The sequence below is a fragment of the Sinohyriopsis cumingii genome, chromosome 1, assembly GCF_028554795.1.
Source record: "Sinohyriopsis cumingii isolate HCF-2022 chromosome 1, ASM2855479v2, whole genome shotgun sequence".
Classification (NCBI taxonomy): Eukaryota; Metazoa; Mollusca; class Bivalvia; order Unionida; family Unionidae; genus Sinohyriopsis; species Sinohyriopsis cumingii.
Genome location: NC_142961.1, coordinates 31,333,398 through 31,349,957, shown reverse-complemented (window position 1 = coordinate 31,349,957; position 16,560 = coordinate 31,333,398). Strand labels below are relative to the sequence as shown.

General features: G+C 35.6%; 1 protein-coding gene across 1 annotated transcript in view; it reads right to left on the bottom strand.

Annotated features, from left to right (window-relative positions):
- LOC149806643 (WASH complex subunit 5-like) overlaps positions 1–16,560 on the bottom strand; it is a 122,889-nt gene that overhangs the window by 76,321 nt on the left and 30,008 nt on the right. The window contains exons 8-9 of the mRNA XM_089956025.1: positions 8,689–8,866; positions 4,106–4,230 (exon numbers count right to left, since the gene is read on the bottom strand). Of these exons, the coding sequence (XP_089812151.1) occupies positions 4,106–4,230; positions 8,689–8,866 (303 nt within the window). The remainder of the gene's footprint in view (positions 1–4,105; positions 4,231–8,688; positions 8,867–16,560) is intronic.

Here is a 16,560-nt window from a genome sequence, read left to right as displayed (position 1 = left end):
CTTTTAGGGCTATTTGGGATTTAATTCACAATACTGTGAGTTCTTATTAAAATTTCCCTTTGAATTCAAGGGAAATAAACTAGTTGTTGAACTTTACAAAATCTGCTGGTTTACCCTCTTTTCTGCTAATTAATTTAAGACCATAGTCATTAATGACTCACCTGACATCACCAATGGCTCACCTGACATCACTAAGGGCTCACCTGACATCATTATGGGCTCATCTGACATTACCAATGGCTCAACTGACATAACTAAGGGCTCACCTGACATCACTAAGGGCTTACCTGACATCACCAATGGCTCACCTGACATCACTAAAGGCTCACCCGACATCACTAAAGGTTCATCTGACATCACAAATGACTCACCTGACATCACCAATGACTCACCTGACATCACTAAGTGCTCACCTGATATTCATAAAGGGCTCACCCCACATCACCAATGGCTTTTCTTATGTCACCTGACATCAATAATGGCTTGCCTAACAATGCAATTCATGTGCCTTATGCATTATTAATGGCATGTATTTTCCTTCTGTCCATCTGCCCGTCTTCATCCCTCTTTTCCTAAAATTTACTGGTTTTTTTTTTGTTGAGATAATAAACAGTTGAATTTATACAAGTATTTTACTGAATTAGAAAAGCCCATCTTTTGTTGCATTCTTCTAAGGCATTTTTTTCTTCATTATAAAGATTATAAAGTGCAAAGGAACTTGGAAGTTCATTTTATGCGCAGAGAGATATTAATTGTTCAATCATTGTTGCCAACAGTGCATTATATCACCAGATGCACCTATCATGACAAATGTAATGTGGGAAGTTACTTGAATGCCTTTTTTTCCTGAATTGGGCCTGTATATGCAGGTTTTACAAATTAAATTACCAAACTTACTTCAGTTATGGTACTGTCTACTGTTCATGCTCTGTGCTGCCCTCTTTTTCTAAAATGTGGAGCGGCATGGATGTGAAGCAGTTTTTTCTAAATTGTGGAGTGGCATGGATGTGAAACAGTCTTTTACTTAACATTTAAATGAACCTCCCTAACAACTTAAACATGCACTAAACTTTGTACAGTAGCCATATCTTTCTAATCCCTAATACTGGTCTACTATTATGCCCAGAGTGGCTGAGTGGTCTAAAGAGCTCACCATTATGGATTACTGCCATCTCACCTGTCTGCGTGGGTTTGAGTCTTGGGCTCGGCCAATGTGGGTATGTGAGAAAGCTTGCCAGTAGCTTCTTGTGGGTTGGCAGTTCTTTCTGGGGTTTTCCCAGTTTCCTCCTGCACCATTTATACTGGTCACCATGTATAGCTATCTTGTGCTGAAAAATGGCGTTAATAGCTGAAAAATGGCGTTAAACCCTATCACAACAACAACAGCAACAATAACAAAAACTATTCTGTAAGTATGACTTAAAAGCAACTACTTTATACTTTCCATCCAACACTGCCTTTGAAAACTGTATACCAAACCATTTAAGTGTTTAATTGAGCCAAAGATATAAGCTACAAGCCTCTGTATACATTTTATAATAAATATTTTGTGTAATATTTTGTTTATTATCTCAAGTAAGAGCTGTTCCAGTAAAATAAACTTGAGACCCTGAAAAGACAATTTTAGTGTGGAATAGTCATCCACTGATGCAATTTAGAATTCTGCATCATATGGACTTGTTTAGAGTACCCAGGCATATACTGTTCAATAAGAATTAAATGAATGTACTGACACTCTACAGATTGAAAAGAATTTCAAAGAATTCAAGATAAGGCCATTTTTTTAAAACTGCCTAAAGTTGAAACTATCTCTGATAATTATGAGCAATCAACATGATGTTTAAATTAACTACTGTGGCTGCAAGATTGGATGTTAGATCAGCACTACTTTAATTTAAGGTCAATTAGATATTGTTAGATTCTTTTGGTGAAAATCCCATGTGAATTAGACCAACCATCCAGGAAGAATAGCACGAACAAGACTTAGAGGTGACCAAAATGTCAGCCATATTCAATGTCAGATCAGCATCATTTTCATTTAGGACCAACCAGACACCACAAGAAGTCTTCTGGTGAAAACCCCAGGTTGATATGACATTCCATTCACAATGAGAAGCTATAAGATTTTCAAGACAAAGTCATCTGATGAAAATCCCATGTCAATATAATTTTCCAATTACAAATAGTAATAATAAGACTTTCATGATAACAACTATGGCAGCCATTATGGATGTAAATTTGGTATCAATTTCATTTAGGACCAATCAGATATCACAAGTAGTGCATCCATCTTAGAGGTGTAGCAGTTACAAGATATTCAGATTGGTACCATTTTCATTTGGGACCAATTATACATCATAAGAAGCCTTCCCCTGAAAACCCCATGCTGATATGACTTTCCATTCAGGTAGCGCTCTACATTTAGCATGTACTTCTAAGAGCAGGACAGGTATAAGGTGAAGTTGTTTGCATTGGCAACATGCACGATGGAGAGAATGTAGGCATACTTTCATGTTATTTTCATGTACTGGGACTGATATATCTTTACATGTTGTCATTATGGAATCCATCTAAAGCAGACAGCTGATAAAACGGCTGTTCCCATGTGCTAGAGAAATTAGCCTAAACTAGTCCAAATGAAATTATCAGCTTTTAATAAGAAGTCATATAATTTTGTTACATTTTATTTCCAAGCAACGTTCTTATTATACCATAAAACAAAATTTTGATCAATGAGAATCTCACATCTAGCAGACTCAGTACTTTAATAAATAAATACCAATTAAACTTATAAAAAAATTCAAATTGATATTTTTGCTTTAATTCTATCTTTTAGTTCAGTTTAAGTGTATTGATCATAAATGCAGTGTGCCCTCTTTTATTTAAAAGTGAAATGTGTCAATCTACTGCAGCTGCTATGTCCACGAGAATTTCTCTGAGAATCTAAGTAAGTGCTGACTGTGTTTTATATCTGACTTGTGAAGTATTTTTTCTGTTGCTGCACTGAATTAAAATCTGACCTCCTTTGTATTATAACATTAATTGCATCTTTTGTATCAAATAAAGGGGGTGGAATAAAAGAAATGTTAAAAGACATGCAAATTCTACATGCATAAGATCTAGCATCCAAAATCGAATGTCAGGCGAACTCATTTCACTTGATCGTTCGAATACTGTTATAAATATTGGGTACATAATGTAATTAAACTACCTTAAATTAACCTACTCAATCATAAATGTCATCAAAAATAGCAAGTCAAGCAAGTGAAATGACTACTAAAAAAAAAAGAGATTTGTTTCACAGATACACATAATTGTGGAACGAGTTTCAGAGAATTCCTGAATTGGCACTTAGAGATAACCTAAAGGATGACAAGAGGTTTCACTATTACTTGCAATGAAAAAACAGGCATCAATATTAACTAACTGAACAGGACAAAAATTGAGTTTCAACAAAGATGATTGTTTCATTAAATAAATGTCGCTAGTTTTTGAAAAAAAGAATCTTGTTTGGTGATGTATTAACAGTTAGTCTGGTTCCCTGCTTTGTAACTCCTGCTTTGCACTCAGTTATTGTACACCATGCAAGGAACCAGACCAATACAACAGTAATAAAAAGAAGTGACGTAACACACACGTTTCCACATACACATAAAGGTTGCTGAAAACAGTTAGAATAATATTAATGATCTTACATATGTTGGTCATCTTGAAAATAGATGTAATTTATATAGAATAACAAACAACTTCACTAAAAAACAGTGCTTTACTGACAATTATTCTCAGTGTGATTATAAAATGAGTATTCAGTCATTAAACTGCCCAGTTCTTCCCCCACTCAGTTTTCTCCATGTCTAGCCCAGATTGCCATCACTTCTTATTTTTTGGGAGGTCTCTCTCATACCCTCACTTATAGTGCAGTCCATGTTTTGAGACCTGGTAGGGTGTAAGTTATCGAGGGAGAGGTGCATTTAACTTTTGAATAAAGCTGATGCTATGTATGTTCATGGCTGCATAAAATCTGTTGAAAATATAATATGAATGAGATAGTGAAAAACTGTCTTAGATTTTGGTTACAGCATACATCGTTAGGACTCTATCATACCTCCTTCAGCTGGAATTCAAAATGAGCTGTGTTTAACAGAAGCTCAAAAACTGCTAGAGGGTCATACTTGCTGTCTGCTAAGACCTGTTCCCTCAGCATCTTACACCTCTTGTTCATTTCCGCACCTAAAAACATGAATAAGAAAATATTCTTAACTACTGTGTTAAGTGAATAATATTAGTCCAACCATAAGTCCATAATACAAGCTTTCTATAATTTAGATTCTACTTGCCATGGCATAGTATAATCTAAAACATTTTACTGCACTGTAAAACTTAAAAACAATATCACTAATATTTCCTTGTCTAGATAATGTGGGCACACCACACTATAATCCTATTGCCTTATAGCCCTGCTGAAAAATCTAAAGACTGCCTTGCAGCCCAGCTGAAAAGTCTTTAGAATGTATTGCTGCCCTTGTAACCCAGCTGACAAGTCTTTAGACTGCCATGCAGTCCAGCTATAAAGTTTGCAGACTCAGAACTAATGTCCCATAATGCCCTGACTCTGTAATCCCAAAGTTCCTCACAGTGGATTTTGTGCTGAACTCACAACATGAAGGGTTCTGGCTCAAATCCTGCAGAGACAAGCTCAGGTCAGCCGACTCCAAATGCCATGCTTGAGATAACCTTTCACATGTTGATGTGTCATTAAACACCAATCACTCACTCAACAAGAGCGTACTCTTATAATTCAAATTAATCATCAGTAATGTATCACATATTAGCTGGATTTTAATCTAAAAAAGTATCCACTTCTAATGAAATTATACACATGCACAAGTCAAAACTATGCCTTGCATATATATATATCCACAAGTCGCAGTTCCTATGCCTTGCATATAGACATCAGCAAGGAACAATTCTTATGCCTTTCATATAGACATCACAATTCCTATGCCTTGCATATAGACATCAGCAAGGAACAATTCTTATGCCTTTCATATAGACATCGCAATTCCTATGCCTTGCATATAGACATCAGCAAGGAACAATTCTTATGACTTTCATACGGACATCAGCTTATGCCTTTCATATAGACATCAACAAGGCACAATTCCTATGCCTTGCATAATGACATGAACAAATCACAATTCCTATGCCTTGCATAATGACATCAACAAGGCACAATTCCTATGCTTTGCATAATGACATGAATAAATCCCAATTCCTATGCCTTCCATATAGACAAGGCACAATTCATATGCCTTGCATATATACATCAGCAAGGCACAATTCTTATGCCTTTCATATAGACATCAACAAGGCACAATCCTATGCTTTGCATAATGACATCAACAAGGCACAATTCATATGCCTTGCATACAGACATCAGCAAGGCACAATTCCTAAGCAGTGCACATGTATATTATATCTTTAAAATGTTTAAAAACAAATGAATGAAAATTCTATCCTAATTGGGTTTTCTTTCAGATTCATCAATAAAGTGATTGAATATGCAAAAATAATAAATCTACATGAATTGGTGAAATAACTAGGTGACAGCCGTGGCCGAGTGGTCTAAAGCGCTCTTCGTTACGGATCACTGCCATCTCATCTCTGTCTGCGGCGGTTCAAGTCTAAGATTCAGCCAATGTGGTTATGTGAGAAAGCTTGCCAGTAGCTTCTCGTGGGTCGGTGATTCTTTCCTGGGTTTTCCCAGGTTCTTCCTCCACCATTAATACTGGCCGCCATGTATAGCCAATCAAGTGCTGAAAAATGGCGTTAAACCCCACAACAACAACAACAACAAGGTGACAGCCAAGTTGTGTGTTACAAGAACCTGTGAAATAACTAGGTGATGACCAATTTGTGTTTTACATACACAGCCATGTGTTATCAGTTTAGTATATATAACAGAAACAATGTGATAGCTGTAATGTAACATAAGCCAGCATATGTGCAATGTGTCACTTGTGTCTATATCAAATGAGTAAGCTGATAACTAGCTGGCAGACTTATTAAGAAACAGCTTAATGTATGTGTCAGCATGTGCTTGTGGATTACTACATTACATATCTGTATGTAATTAAATACTGTAAGAGAAGAATTCTTGTGAAACAACCATGTCAATGCTAATATTCATGCAAGAACAGTACCAAGAAAAGATGTTCAAGATGGCTACCATGAGGTATTTATCATATGCCAGTAAGTAACATGAAATGTCTGACTTGCAAGGCAACAGTTACATCATATGCCACTAAGTAACATGAAATGTCTGACTAGCAAGGCAACAGTTACATCATATGCCAATAAGTAACATCATATGCCAGTAAGTAACATGAAATGGCAGACTTTCAAGGCAACAGTTACATTATATGCCAATAAGTAATATTATATGCCAATAAGTAACATGAAATGTCTGACTTGCAAGGCAACAGTTACATCATATGGCAATAAGTAACATGAAATGTCAGACTTGCAAGGCAACAGTTACATCATATGGCAATAAATAACATGAAATGTCAGACTTGCAAGGCAACAGTTACATCACATGCCACTAAGTAACATGAAATGTTAGACTTGCAAGGCAACAATTACATTACATGCCACTAAGTAACATGAAATGTCAGACTTGCAAGGCAACAATTACATCATATGCCAATAAGTAACATGAAATGTCAGACTTGCAAGACAACAGTTACATCACATGCCACTAAGTAACATGAAATGTCGACTTGCAAGGCAACAATTACATCATATGCCAGTAAGTAACATGAAATGTCTGACTTGCAAGGCAACAGTTTCATCATATGGCAATAAGTAACATGAAATGTCAGACTTGCAAGGTAACAGTTACATCACATGCCACTAAGTAACATGAAAATTCAGACTTGCAAGGCAACAGTTACATCACATGCCATTAGCAACAGTTACATCACATGCCATTAAATAACATGAAATGTCATACTTCTAATGCAACAGTGACATCATATGCAAAAGGAGCCATAATACTAATGAAATGTCTAACTTAAAAGGTAACAGGTTATATCTAACACAAGCCAGGGGACTAACTAGGTGACAGCTATGTTGTATCTATCATATACATGCAGTCTTACTAGGCATACTTGTGAACCTCCCATCCCTCAAGTCCCTCACTGAGATCTCCTGCATACTTGAAATCATTATTTTCAAAAAAATTCTGGAATAGACACTTTTCCATGTTTCTTTTACACTTTGCTTCAGTATAGCATATTTCTGGTAAGGGCTTCCTGTGATCATGTGGCTGTGAACATGCCACTTGAATTGCTAATTTGACACACAATAACCTACAATTAATCAATGAATTATACTATGTGTGATCAGCAGTAATTTGGAAAGAATTAGTATGTTAATGGATTATGACTGCATTAGATGTTACTAAAGGGCTCAAGCGGCATAAATCAAGTCAATCTGGTATCAACACACAGGGGCTCATATTGTTGTTCACAATTTACCAGCAGACTGCCACAAATATAATCCAGACAATGACCTCCAAAGAGATTCTAAAAATCTGCTTGTGGTACATATAATGACAGTATGAATGGCAACAAACCACTTTGAAAGGACTGATGTGATGAGATGATATGCATAGGTGACAGTTGTGTGTTTTTGACAGAAGTCATGAGACTTACAAGGTGTCAGGCGTGGTGTACATAACATCAGGGGTTATTCCTCCACCAGTTACACTTGCCACCTAACCTGTGCTGAGAAATGGAGTTAAACCCAAAACAACAACAATTTACTAACAAATTTACAAGGTCACAGTTGTGGCATAAGTAACATGAGCCATGAGACTTACTAGGTGACAGCTGTGGCATATTTAACATGAGCCATGAGACTTACTAGGTGACAGCTGTTGTGTATCTAACATGAGCCATGAGACTTATTAGGTGACAGCTGTGGAGTATCTAACATGAGCCATGAGATTGACTAGGTGACAGCTGTTGTGTATCTAACATGAGCCATGAGACTTACTAGGTGACAGCTGTGGCATATCTAACATGAGGCATTAGAATTACTAGGTGACAGCTGTGAGACTTACTAGGTGATAGTTGTGGCATATGTGACATAAGCCTTGAGACCTACTAGATGACAGTGTGGTTACATGTAACATTAATCAGACTTAACACAAGTGACAGTTGTGTAATATGAGACATGAGACTTACTGGGTGATAGTATCATTGTATACAACACCAGCTTTCAGACTCACATGGTACTGAGTAATAATTGTTTTGTATGTAAAACAGGAATGAGTAAACTAACTTTAGGTGACATTTTTGTTGCAGTAACATGAACCAGTAACTATTTAGGTGATAGCTACGTTGTATTTAAAATGATCAAGTGGACTTACTAGGTGACAGCTATTGTATGTAGCATGGGCCATTTACTAAGGTGACCTTTGTGCTATAGTTACCATGAACCAGTGGACTTAAAAGGTGTCAGTTGTTTGATGTATGTAACACTGAACTTACTTAGGTGTTAGTTGTGCTGTATTTAACATAAGCAGTGGATTTACTAGGTGACACCTGTGCTGTATGTAACACAGGCTAGTGGACTTACTGGGTGAGATTTGTTTTATGTAACATGAGGCAGTGGACTTACTAGGTGACAGTTGTGTTGTATGTAACATAAGCCAGCGGAGGGTAACGTTGCCATCCCTGATGATATTAATCAGCTTAGCGATGTTATCCAGCACAAACTCTTCAGTTAGTACCCCTTCCTTTAGATGTTTGTCCAACACTGGCTTTAACTTTCCAACTTTTGTAGAGAACTTGGTCGACTGAAAATACAGGTGTGTAAGACAAGTACAGCCCTTTCATTTCCCACCAGTGACGCTGTAAGCAGTGCCCACCACTGGGAAGTATTACGCTGACTCAGCATACAATTATTTCTCTATATATTCTTTACATGTTTCAAAGTGTTGAACTTCCGTTGTGTCCAAATACAAAATTCATATATTACAAATACTCTGAAACAGATTGGGACCACATTCATAATAATTGTAAGCTGAATCCCATTATAGGAGAAAATTTCGACTGGAATAGAAAAGGGTTTTATTTGTGATGAAACACAGATGTCTAAGCTTTAAAAAATCTGATGTTTACTGTCTTTTATCAACACCATTGTTTTAAAACGTAAAGGAAGTTCAAAATGGCTAACTGTAAAAAGTTCAAGAAAATTAAAAGTATCATTGTGAATACATTATTTAAGATAAACACTTCAAATAAATTGCGATTAGTTTTTAGTAGCACACAAAATAGTAAATTTCTATAAATCAGACATATGGAAGTACCAAAGTTTAAAGTGTTTCAATGTGGAAGATATATATTTGTGGTTTAGATAAACCAATAATCCGGATATGCAATGTATGGATAAACATGGGTTAACTGTATAACTATCAAATCATTCATTTATTTACACAACATACATGTATACACCACATGTGGAGAGAGGGACAGAGAGACACAGTGATTAAACTCAAGCATTTTTAAAACAGCAACCTTATGCCATGTTCCAGAAGAGCTCTCCATCTTTCTTTCTCCCACACACACTAAAGGAGCAAAGCATAGATGACCACATGTATCTTTACCTAAATCTATTTACTGATTTATTCATACTACATTTACTCACTTATAAGATGATTCCAACTGCAAACTGCACAGACCAAGATCTGAGTCTGTGCAGTTTGTTAGAAGTAATCATTAAAACAAAAACAACATAGACCCTGATCTCCAGCATGTATTTGACATTCATGATACAGCCTTACTGTGGTTCAAGTCCTACTTGGTCAACAGGACACAAATTGTGTCAGCAAATTGAACACACTCCAGCCCAGTTAATCTATGTTGTGGTGTTCCACATGGGTCTGCTCTTGGACCTGTTATCTTCATTCTATACACTCAGCCACTCTCAAGTGTCATAGATCATCATCCAGTGTCTCACCAATTGTACGCTGATGACACCAGGCTGACTAGTGTTAGGTCTGGTTGACCTGGTGTCAGGATAATGTGACTGGGTGGGACATCATGCTACATGTCTGCAGCATGATGCCCCAGTGCTAGATATCACTATAATCTGCCACACTGCAGACATCATAGTGATATGACCGATTTTTTTTTAAAGCTACGTTAAAAATCCAAATCACACACACACACACACGCTGATGACATCCAAATATACAAATGTAGGCACCCAAATGAAGTTGATGCTACCATCCAAGGTGGAGAGAGGTGCATTTCTGATGTGAAATCATGGATGACATGTAACATACTGCAGATGAATGATGATAAAACTGAAGCCATTCTGATCACAACACAAAGACTTTCTCATTCACATCCTTTACCTCAAACAATAAATATCAGCAACACCAACATTAAATTCACACAGTCAGTACAAAACCTAGGTGTTACTCTTGACAGTACTCTCACATTGCACCAATATATCATGAACATATGCAAGGCGGCATATCTTGAGCTGAGATGCATCAGCTCCATTCACAAATATCTTTCAGTTGATGCCACTAAAACACTTGTGTGTTCCTTAGTACTTTCAAAACTGGACTACTGTAATTCAATTCTGTCTGGTTTGTCTCAATATCTACTCCAGAAACTTCAAAACACAGCTGCTAGGATCATCCTTAGAGTACCATGTTCAGAGCACACCGCTCCCTTGCTCTCTACTCTACACTGGCTATCCATTCAATCCAGAATCAAACACAAAATTTGTTCTCTGTGCTACATCTCACTGATGGACTCCAGTCCAGCATACCTTTCCAACCTCACCCATGTGTACACACCAGCAAGATACTTATGCTCCTCTTCTGAAAATCATATACTCATTATTCCCACATTGAAAACGAAGTCATATGGGCAATGTTCTATTGCATACCAGAGCCCAGCAACATGGAACAAATTGCCCACTGAACTTAAGACACAAATTCACAGTGATCTCATTCAAGAGTGCTCTTAAACTCACCTATTTTGACTGTAAGAACAAACTTCAAGACCTAATAATGTTTCCTACCTTAAATATTTTCAGCATGTTTTAAGTTTTCAAATTTCATGATGTTTATTTTTTGTAATCATTATGTATGTTTTTTTTTTTATGTTTTAGGTGTTGTCTAATGTTGTAAAGCACTTACAGCTTCTAAAGATCAGGCGCTATAAAAAGTCCTTATTATTATTATTTGCAGGCACATTATGCTACAGCAAATCAGGATCTTTGTTGTCTGCATTTTGACACGATTTTGACACGACTTATAAGCGAGTATATATGGTATTGAGAGATAGATAATGCTTGCTTAGATATGGCCTCATTTTCAAAGTATAGCTACACATGTCTCTCATATCAGAACTATGCCAAAATTAGAAATCATCAAGATACACAGGAGCATCTGTATGGCTTGAAACCATGTGCTTGATAATTTTGGTTGAGAAGCATACCTATTGGTTTGTTGAATTTTTATTGTATGTAATTCATTTTACTATTATTGTTATTGTTATGCAGATGCTTGTTCTGCATGGATAATTTCAGTAGAGCTCCTTTGTGATTTTACTGTCACTTTCCTTGCTAGTGTATTACAATCACAAGTATAATTCCTGGAAGCAAATGATCACACTCATGTGCAATTTGCTAATTAGTGATTGCTGAACAAGAAAAGGTAACATGTTTTGGGAAGGCCTATAGAAACCTTATGCAAAATATCATCAACATTTTTAAAAAAGTGAAAAGAAAATATGAAAAGTACAGATAACAGTCTTTACAGAAAAATTATGAGCTGTTTTGGTACCCTTTAATTTTTTTGTACATAATCTACATAAAAATAATAATAAAACTATCGCATTTGTTTACATAGAACTTTATATTTTTTTTATCAAATCCTTTATATTTTCATACAAAAACATTCAACTGCAAATAATGACATTTTCCAAAAAGATAGACAACATTGCAAATGTTTCATAAAGATTAAAATCTGATACAATGTGATGTCCATATTTTCTTGTTTTTTTAAAAAAAATCCTTTAATCTCATATATTGGATCAAGACCAAAGAGCTCTGTTTAGATGTGTAAAATGAAAAGTACGTTGCTTGTAAAGTATAAGTTTATTCAAATCTCATATGAAAAACATAACATTAACTAAATATGGGTAAATATTTCAGGAATTGATGAAAAGACAAAGGTAAATATATTTTTTGCTGCTGCTAATACTTTAGATGTTTTTTAATTTTTATACTGGTGTTAAACTTTCTGTTGTTGTAGCATCATACTTGTCAGCATCAGTGTTATCATGCTAAAAGCCTTTTTACTGCGTCTCTTTGCTCTCTTGGACTTTGACCCAGGGGTCATAACCAAAATCTGTTAAAATGTAGTTAATTGTTCGGGGGAAAACTAATTTTAAATATGCAATACTTAACAATAGCTATTGTTTAAAGCCCATAACATTCAAGCCATTGCTACTTCCTGGGAATACCATAACCACTCCTCCTTGGAGGACATCATAAAAGAAGCATTTTGGCAGTCCCATACTAACCTTTCCTCCTTTTACCTCCACTCATTATCAGAACAAAGCACAAGCATCTTTTCTCTGGGTCCCATCATTATGGCACATCATGTGGTTCCAAGAAATACCAACCTTCCATAACCTCTCCACCAATGGTGATCACTCTCCACTTTCTCTGTTTGTTTTATTAGTTTAACAGAGCATCACCCAACCCTAAGTACTGGCAAATTCAGCTAAACAATAGTTATTGGTAAGCTATTGCTGCTATTAAAATATAGTTTGAGGGGTTAAAACTAATTTTAATTATGCAATACTTATCCACAGTTATTGTCAAATGCCCTTCTCCCACCCTGCTGTTGTCCTGATGTACTAGTTGTCTATGAAAAAGATGAACTGGCTGTGTTTTGCATATGACATACCAGGGCCAAGGCGAGTTGCATGAGGACTTGTGTCATACTGACAATACTTCACTCTAAGGGAGGATGAATGCACATGAGACAGATGGTGCATTTTTTCAATACCAAAATGAAACCTAAACAATAGCTATGGGTAAGTTATTGTGCTATTAAATTCATTTCTTATGCCCTATTCATGCTGACATGCCGTCTTTATGTTCACAATATTCATGTCAAAATGCCTATTTTAAATTAACAATACTTATGCTGACATGCTGTCTTTATGTTCACAATATTCATGCCAAAATGCCTATTTTAAATTAACAATATTTATGCTGACATGCCGTCTTTAAGTTCATAATATTCATGATGATATGACCAAAGGGATTCTTAGTACATATGACAAAAGGATTTTTAGTGTGGGGAAAAAGTAAAATATATAGCAGTACCAATATCAGGTTTCTAACTAGTAATATATTGGTGGTGTGAATATGGGAATTTCAGAGACAGATGTGAGGGAAGCAATAATAAATCTGGGTTAACTAGGTCAGCATCATAGAAACTAATGTAAGCTGGTTGTGGGAACATATCAACAGCAAGTCAAGTTTTGTGGTTTCAGGAAGGCTTTGACAAATCTGGGTAAACAGGTCAGCATCATGACATATCTGGATAACTAGGTCATATTCCTGCTGTTTCAACACCATTTAGTTATGGCATGATCTGGGGGAAGGGAGCTGTTATTATCTAGTAATGGTTAACCAATCATATTCTGAATGTGGGGAAAGGGTATGAGATTATGATATGTGTGTATAGATAGATACACGATAGAGTGTGGAGTAGAAAGCAGAAGGCAGAAGGACACAAAGCAGAAAGAAAAGCAGGAGGGCAGAGAAAGAAAAAGGGACAGCAGAGATAAGATGCATTTGGAAATAAGAACCAGACAGATATCCAAGTTGGGGAGTTAAGAGAAAGGACACCTAATAGACATAATGGAGTGATAGATATTCTGAGTGAACATATATAGTGAGAAAAAATACAGATAAACATTAGTGTAGAATTTGGAGAGGTGGACAGAACTAGTAAACGGTAGATTAGAATATGACTTAGTGTTTTAAATAGTATACCCCTGGTCCCTGCCTCACCCCGAGGTCGACAGAAAGACCCAACCAGTCAGACCAAACACACCTAATTGGTCAGACTGACATGCCCTCTTTAAGTTCAAAATATTCATGTTAACATGCCCAATAAGTTCACAATATTCAGGCTGACATGCCCTCTTTAAGTTCATGATATTCATGCTGACATTCCATCCCAGTTCACAATATTGATGCTAATATGCCATCCAAGTTCACAATATTGATGCTGACATTCCATCCAAAATTCACATTATTCATGCTGACATTCCATCCAAGTTCATATTATATCACATATTCAGTATTAATAACATAGTGGCTATAATCTTTTAAAAATGAACTGAACAGGGAATTAAGAAATAAAAGAAATTATCATGATTTATGATAGGTACTATGCACTATCCAGAAGGACTTTGATCATCTCATTTTAAAAGTCATTGTTTTCTCAACTGCGAAGCAACCTATATTTTTGCAATAATCCTAATACAGATATCTTTACTGGCAAGAAGAAAGAAAAAGTGATGCATATGATTGCTTGTTTTCACTATGGTTTTCACTGACAGCAGGAAATTGGATGTTACAGCTTCTAATCCCTAAATAATATTGTTAGTGAGTGCACTGTACCAAGTCGGCTATTGTCGCAAGCACCATTGTTTAGTTCATGCTACTTCAAACAAGAGTTCAGAAGCTGTTTGATATTCTAATCCAAAATTGTTAGTAAAGACAACAGACAACAAGAAACTATTTGTCAGGGGGTCTTATTACTTTGTAAAACATCTTACAATGCTAAATCACAGCATTTTCTATCATGATGTTGAATGTCAACAGGTAAGAAGATTCTGTTCTCAGATAATATATTTCTTAGTGCTTGAGCAATTTTTGCTTATACTGAGATACATTTTCATTCTAAATATTTCAAGATTTTCTTTGCTAACAGTAAATATCAAGGTATGTCTGAATGCTAATGGTTCTATCTTGGATTTTATTTGGTAACAGTACATATTATGGGTATGACTGAATACTGTTTTTAGATTTTATTTACTAACAGTGCATATTAAGAGAATGTTTGAAGGATAATGTTTAAATATTTTATTTGCTAACAGTGCATATTATGGGTATGTCTGAATACTAACGTTTTTAGAATTTATTTGCGAACAGTGTATATTATGGGCATGTTTGAATGCTAATGTTAATAGATTTTAATTTGCTGACAGTGCATATTATGGGCATGTCTAAATGCAATGTTTTGATCTTGGATTTTATTTACTAACAATGTATATTAAGGGCATATCTACATTACTGACATTTTCAGACCCATCTCAAAGATAAAGTCTTTTGTTTTTCTGCTGTAGATGTTGCATGAGACAGAGCAAGAGAGAGTGTATGTGTGTGTTGCTGATTAGTTGGTAAAAGTTTATTACCATGTATACAAATAAGTATATATACAGCTTATTGCATCGTTTTATTATGAAAGACATTGGCGGCTTAATGAATTTACCCTTATTTCATATAATTTTAAAGCAGCAAAATTTTCATTGGTCAAATGCCGATCTTTTAAATTCCCTAATAAGAGCCTCACGAACCTGATTCCATATCTAGGCCTCTTTTACTCAATCTGGCATAACACCTTGATTTCACATTCACTTGGGCAGCAAATTCATTGGCACATCACTGATAACTTTGTTTTGGCCAAATCCTTTGCTTGTTAAAGCTATGGACAATTATGTAGGTTTTTGGTATTATGTGACAATGCCCTTACAAACTGGAATGAATTGTTATTTAAAGGTATTGATTTTCAATGGAATATAATGTGTCATTGAAATAGTACTCACCAGTGCCCATTTATTCAATGAAGATAACAACTACCATATACTCTCTCTCTCTCTCCATACCAGCTATGAACAAATACCACTCTGATTACATACAATCTTATACAAAGACAAGAGGTTTCATCAATCTCTTTCATGTACATGCAAGGACACATTCACTCATAACAGCATAAGTCTTCTGGGATCATTCTTTTATTTTTCATTGTAATGTATAATCAAATAATTGTGTGCTTTATAAATTTTGGTTACATATATCTTGGCCATCTTAATGTTGTTGAACTTAACAAATGGGGGAAGTATCTGTCTGCATTAGACATTGACTACTAATCATTCATGATTAATTACTCCAACAGAGATGCTACCTCTAGGATTAAAAGCATGTATGAGCAAAATAATCAAACAAATTTTACATTTTTTTAAATATATATATATGGGTAAGTTGGCAAGTAGCATTGGTTATGTAGATCTTCTTTGGGTCTAAACCCTTTATTTTGATAAATGGTCATGCCCAAAACCAACACATTTTTTTTTTACATATAATTTTTCATTTTCCTAAGGTATAAAAACTATATGAATTGCAGCATGAGACGCAATATACTGTTACAGCAATGCTGTG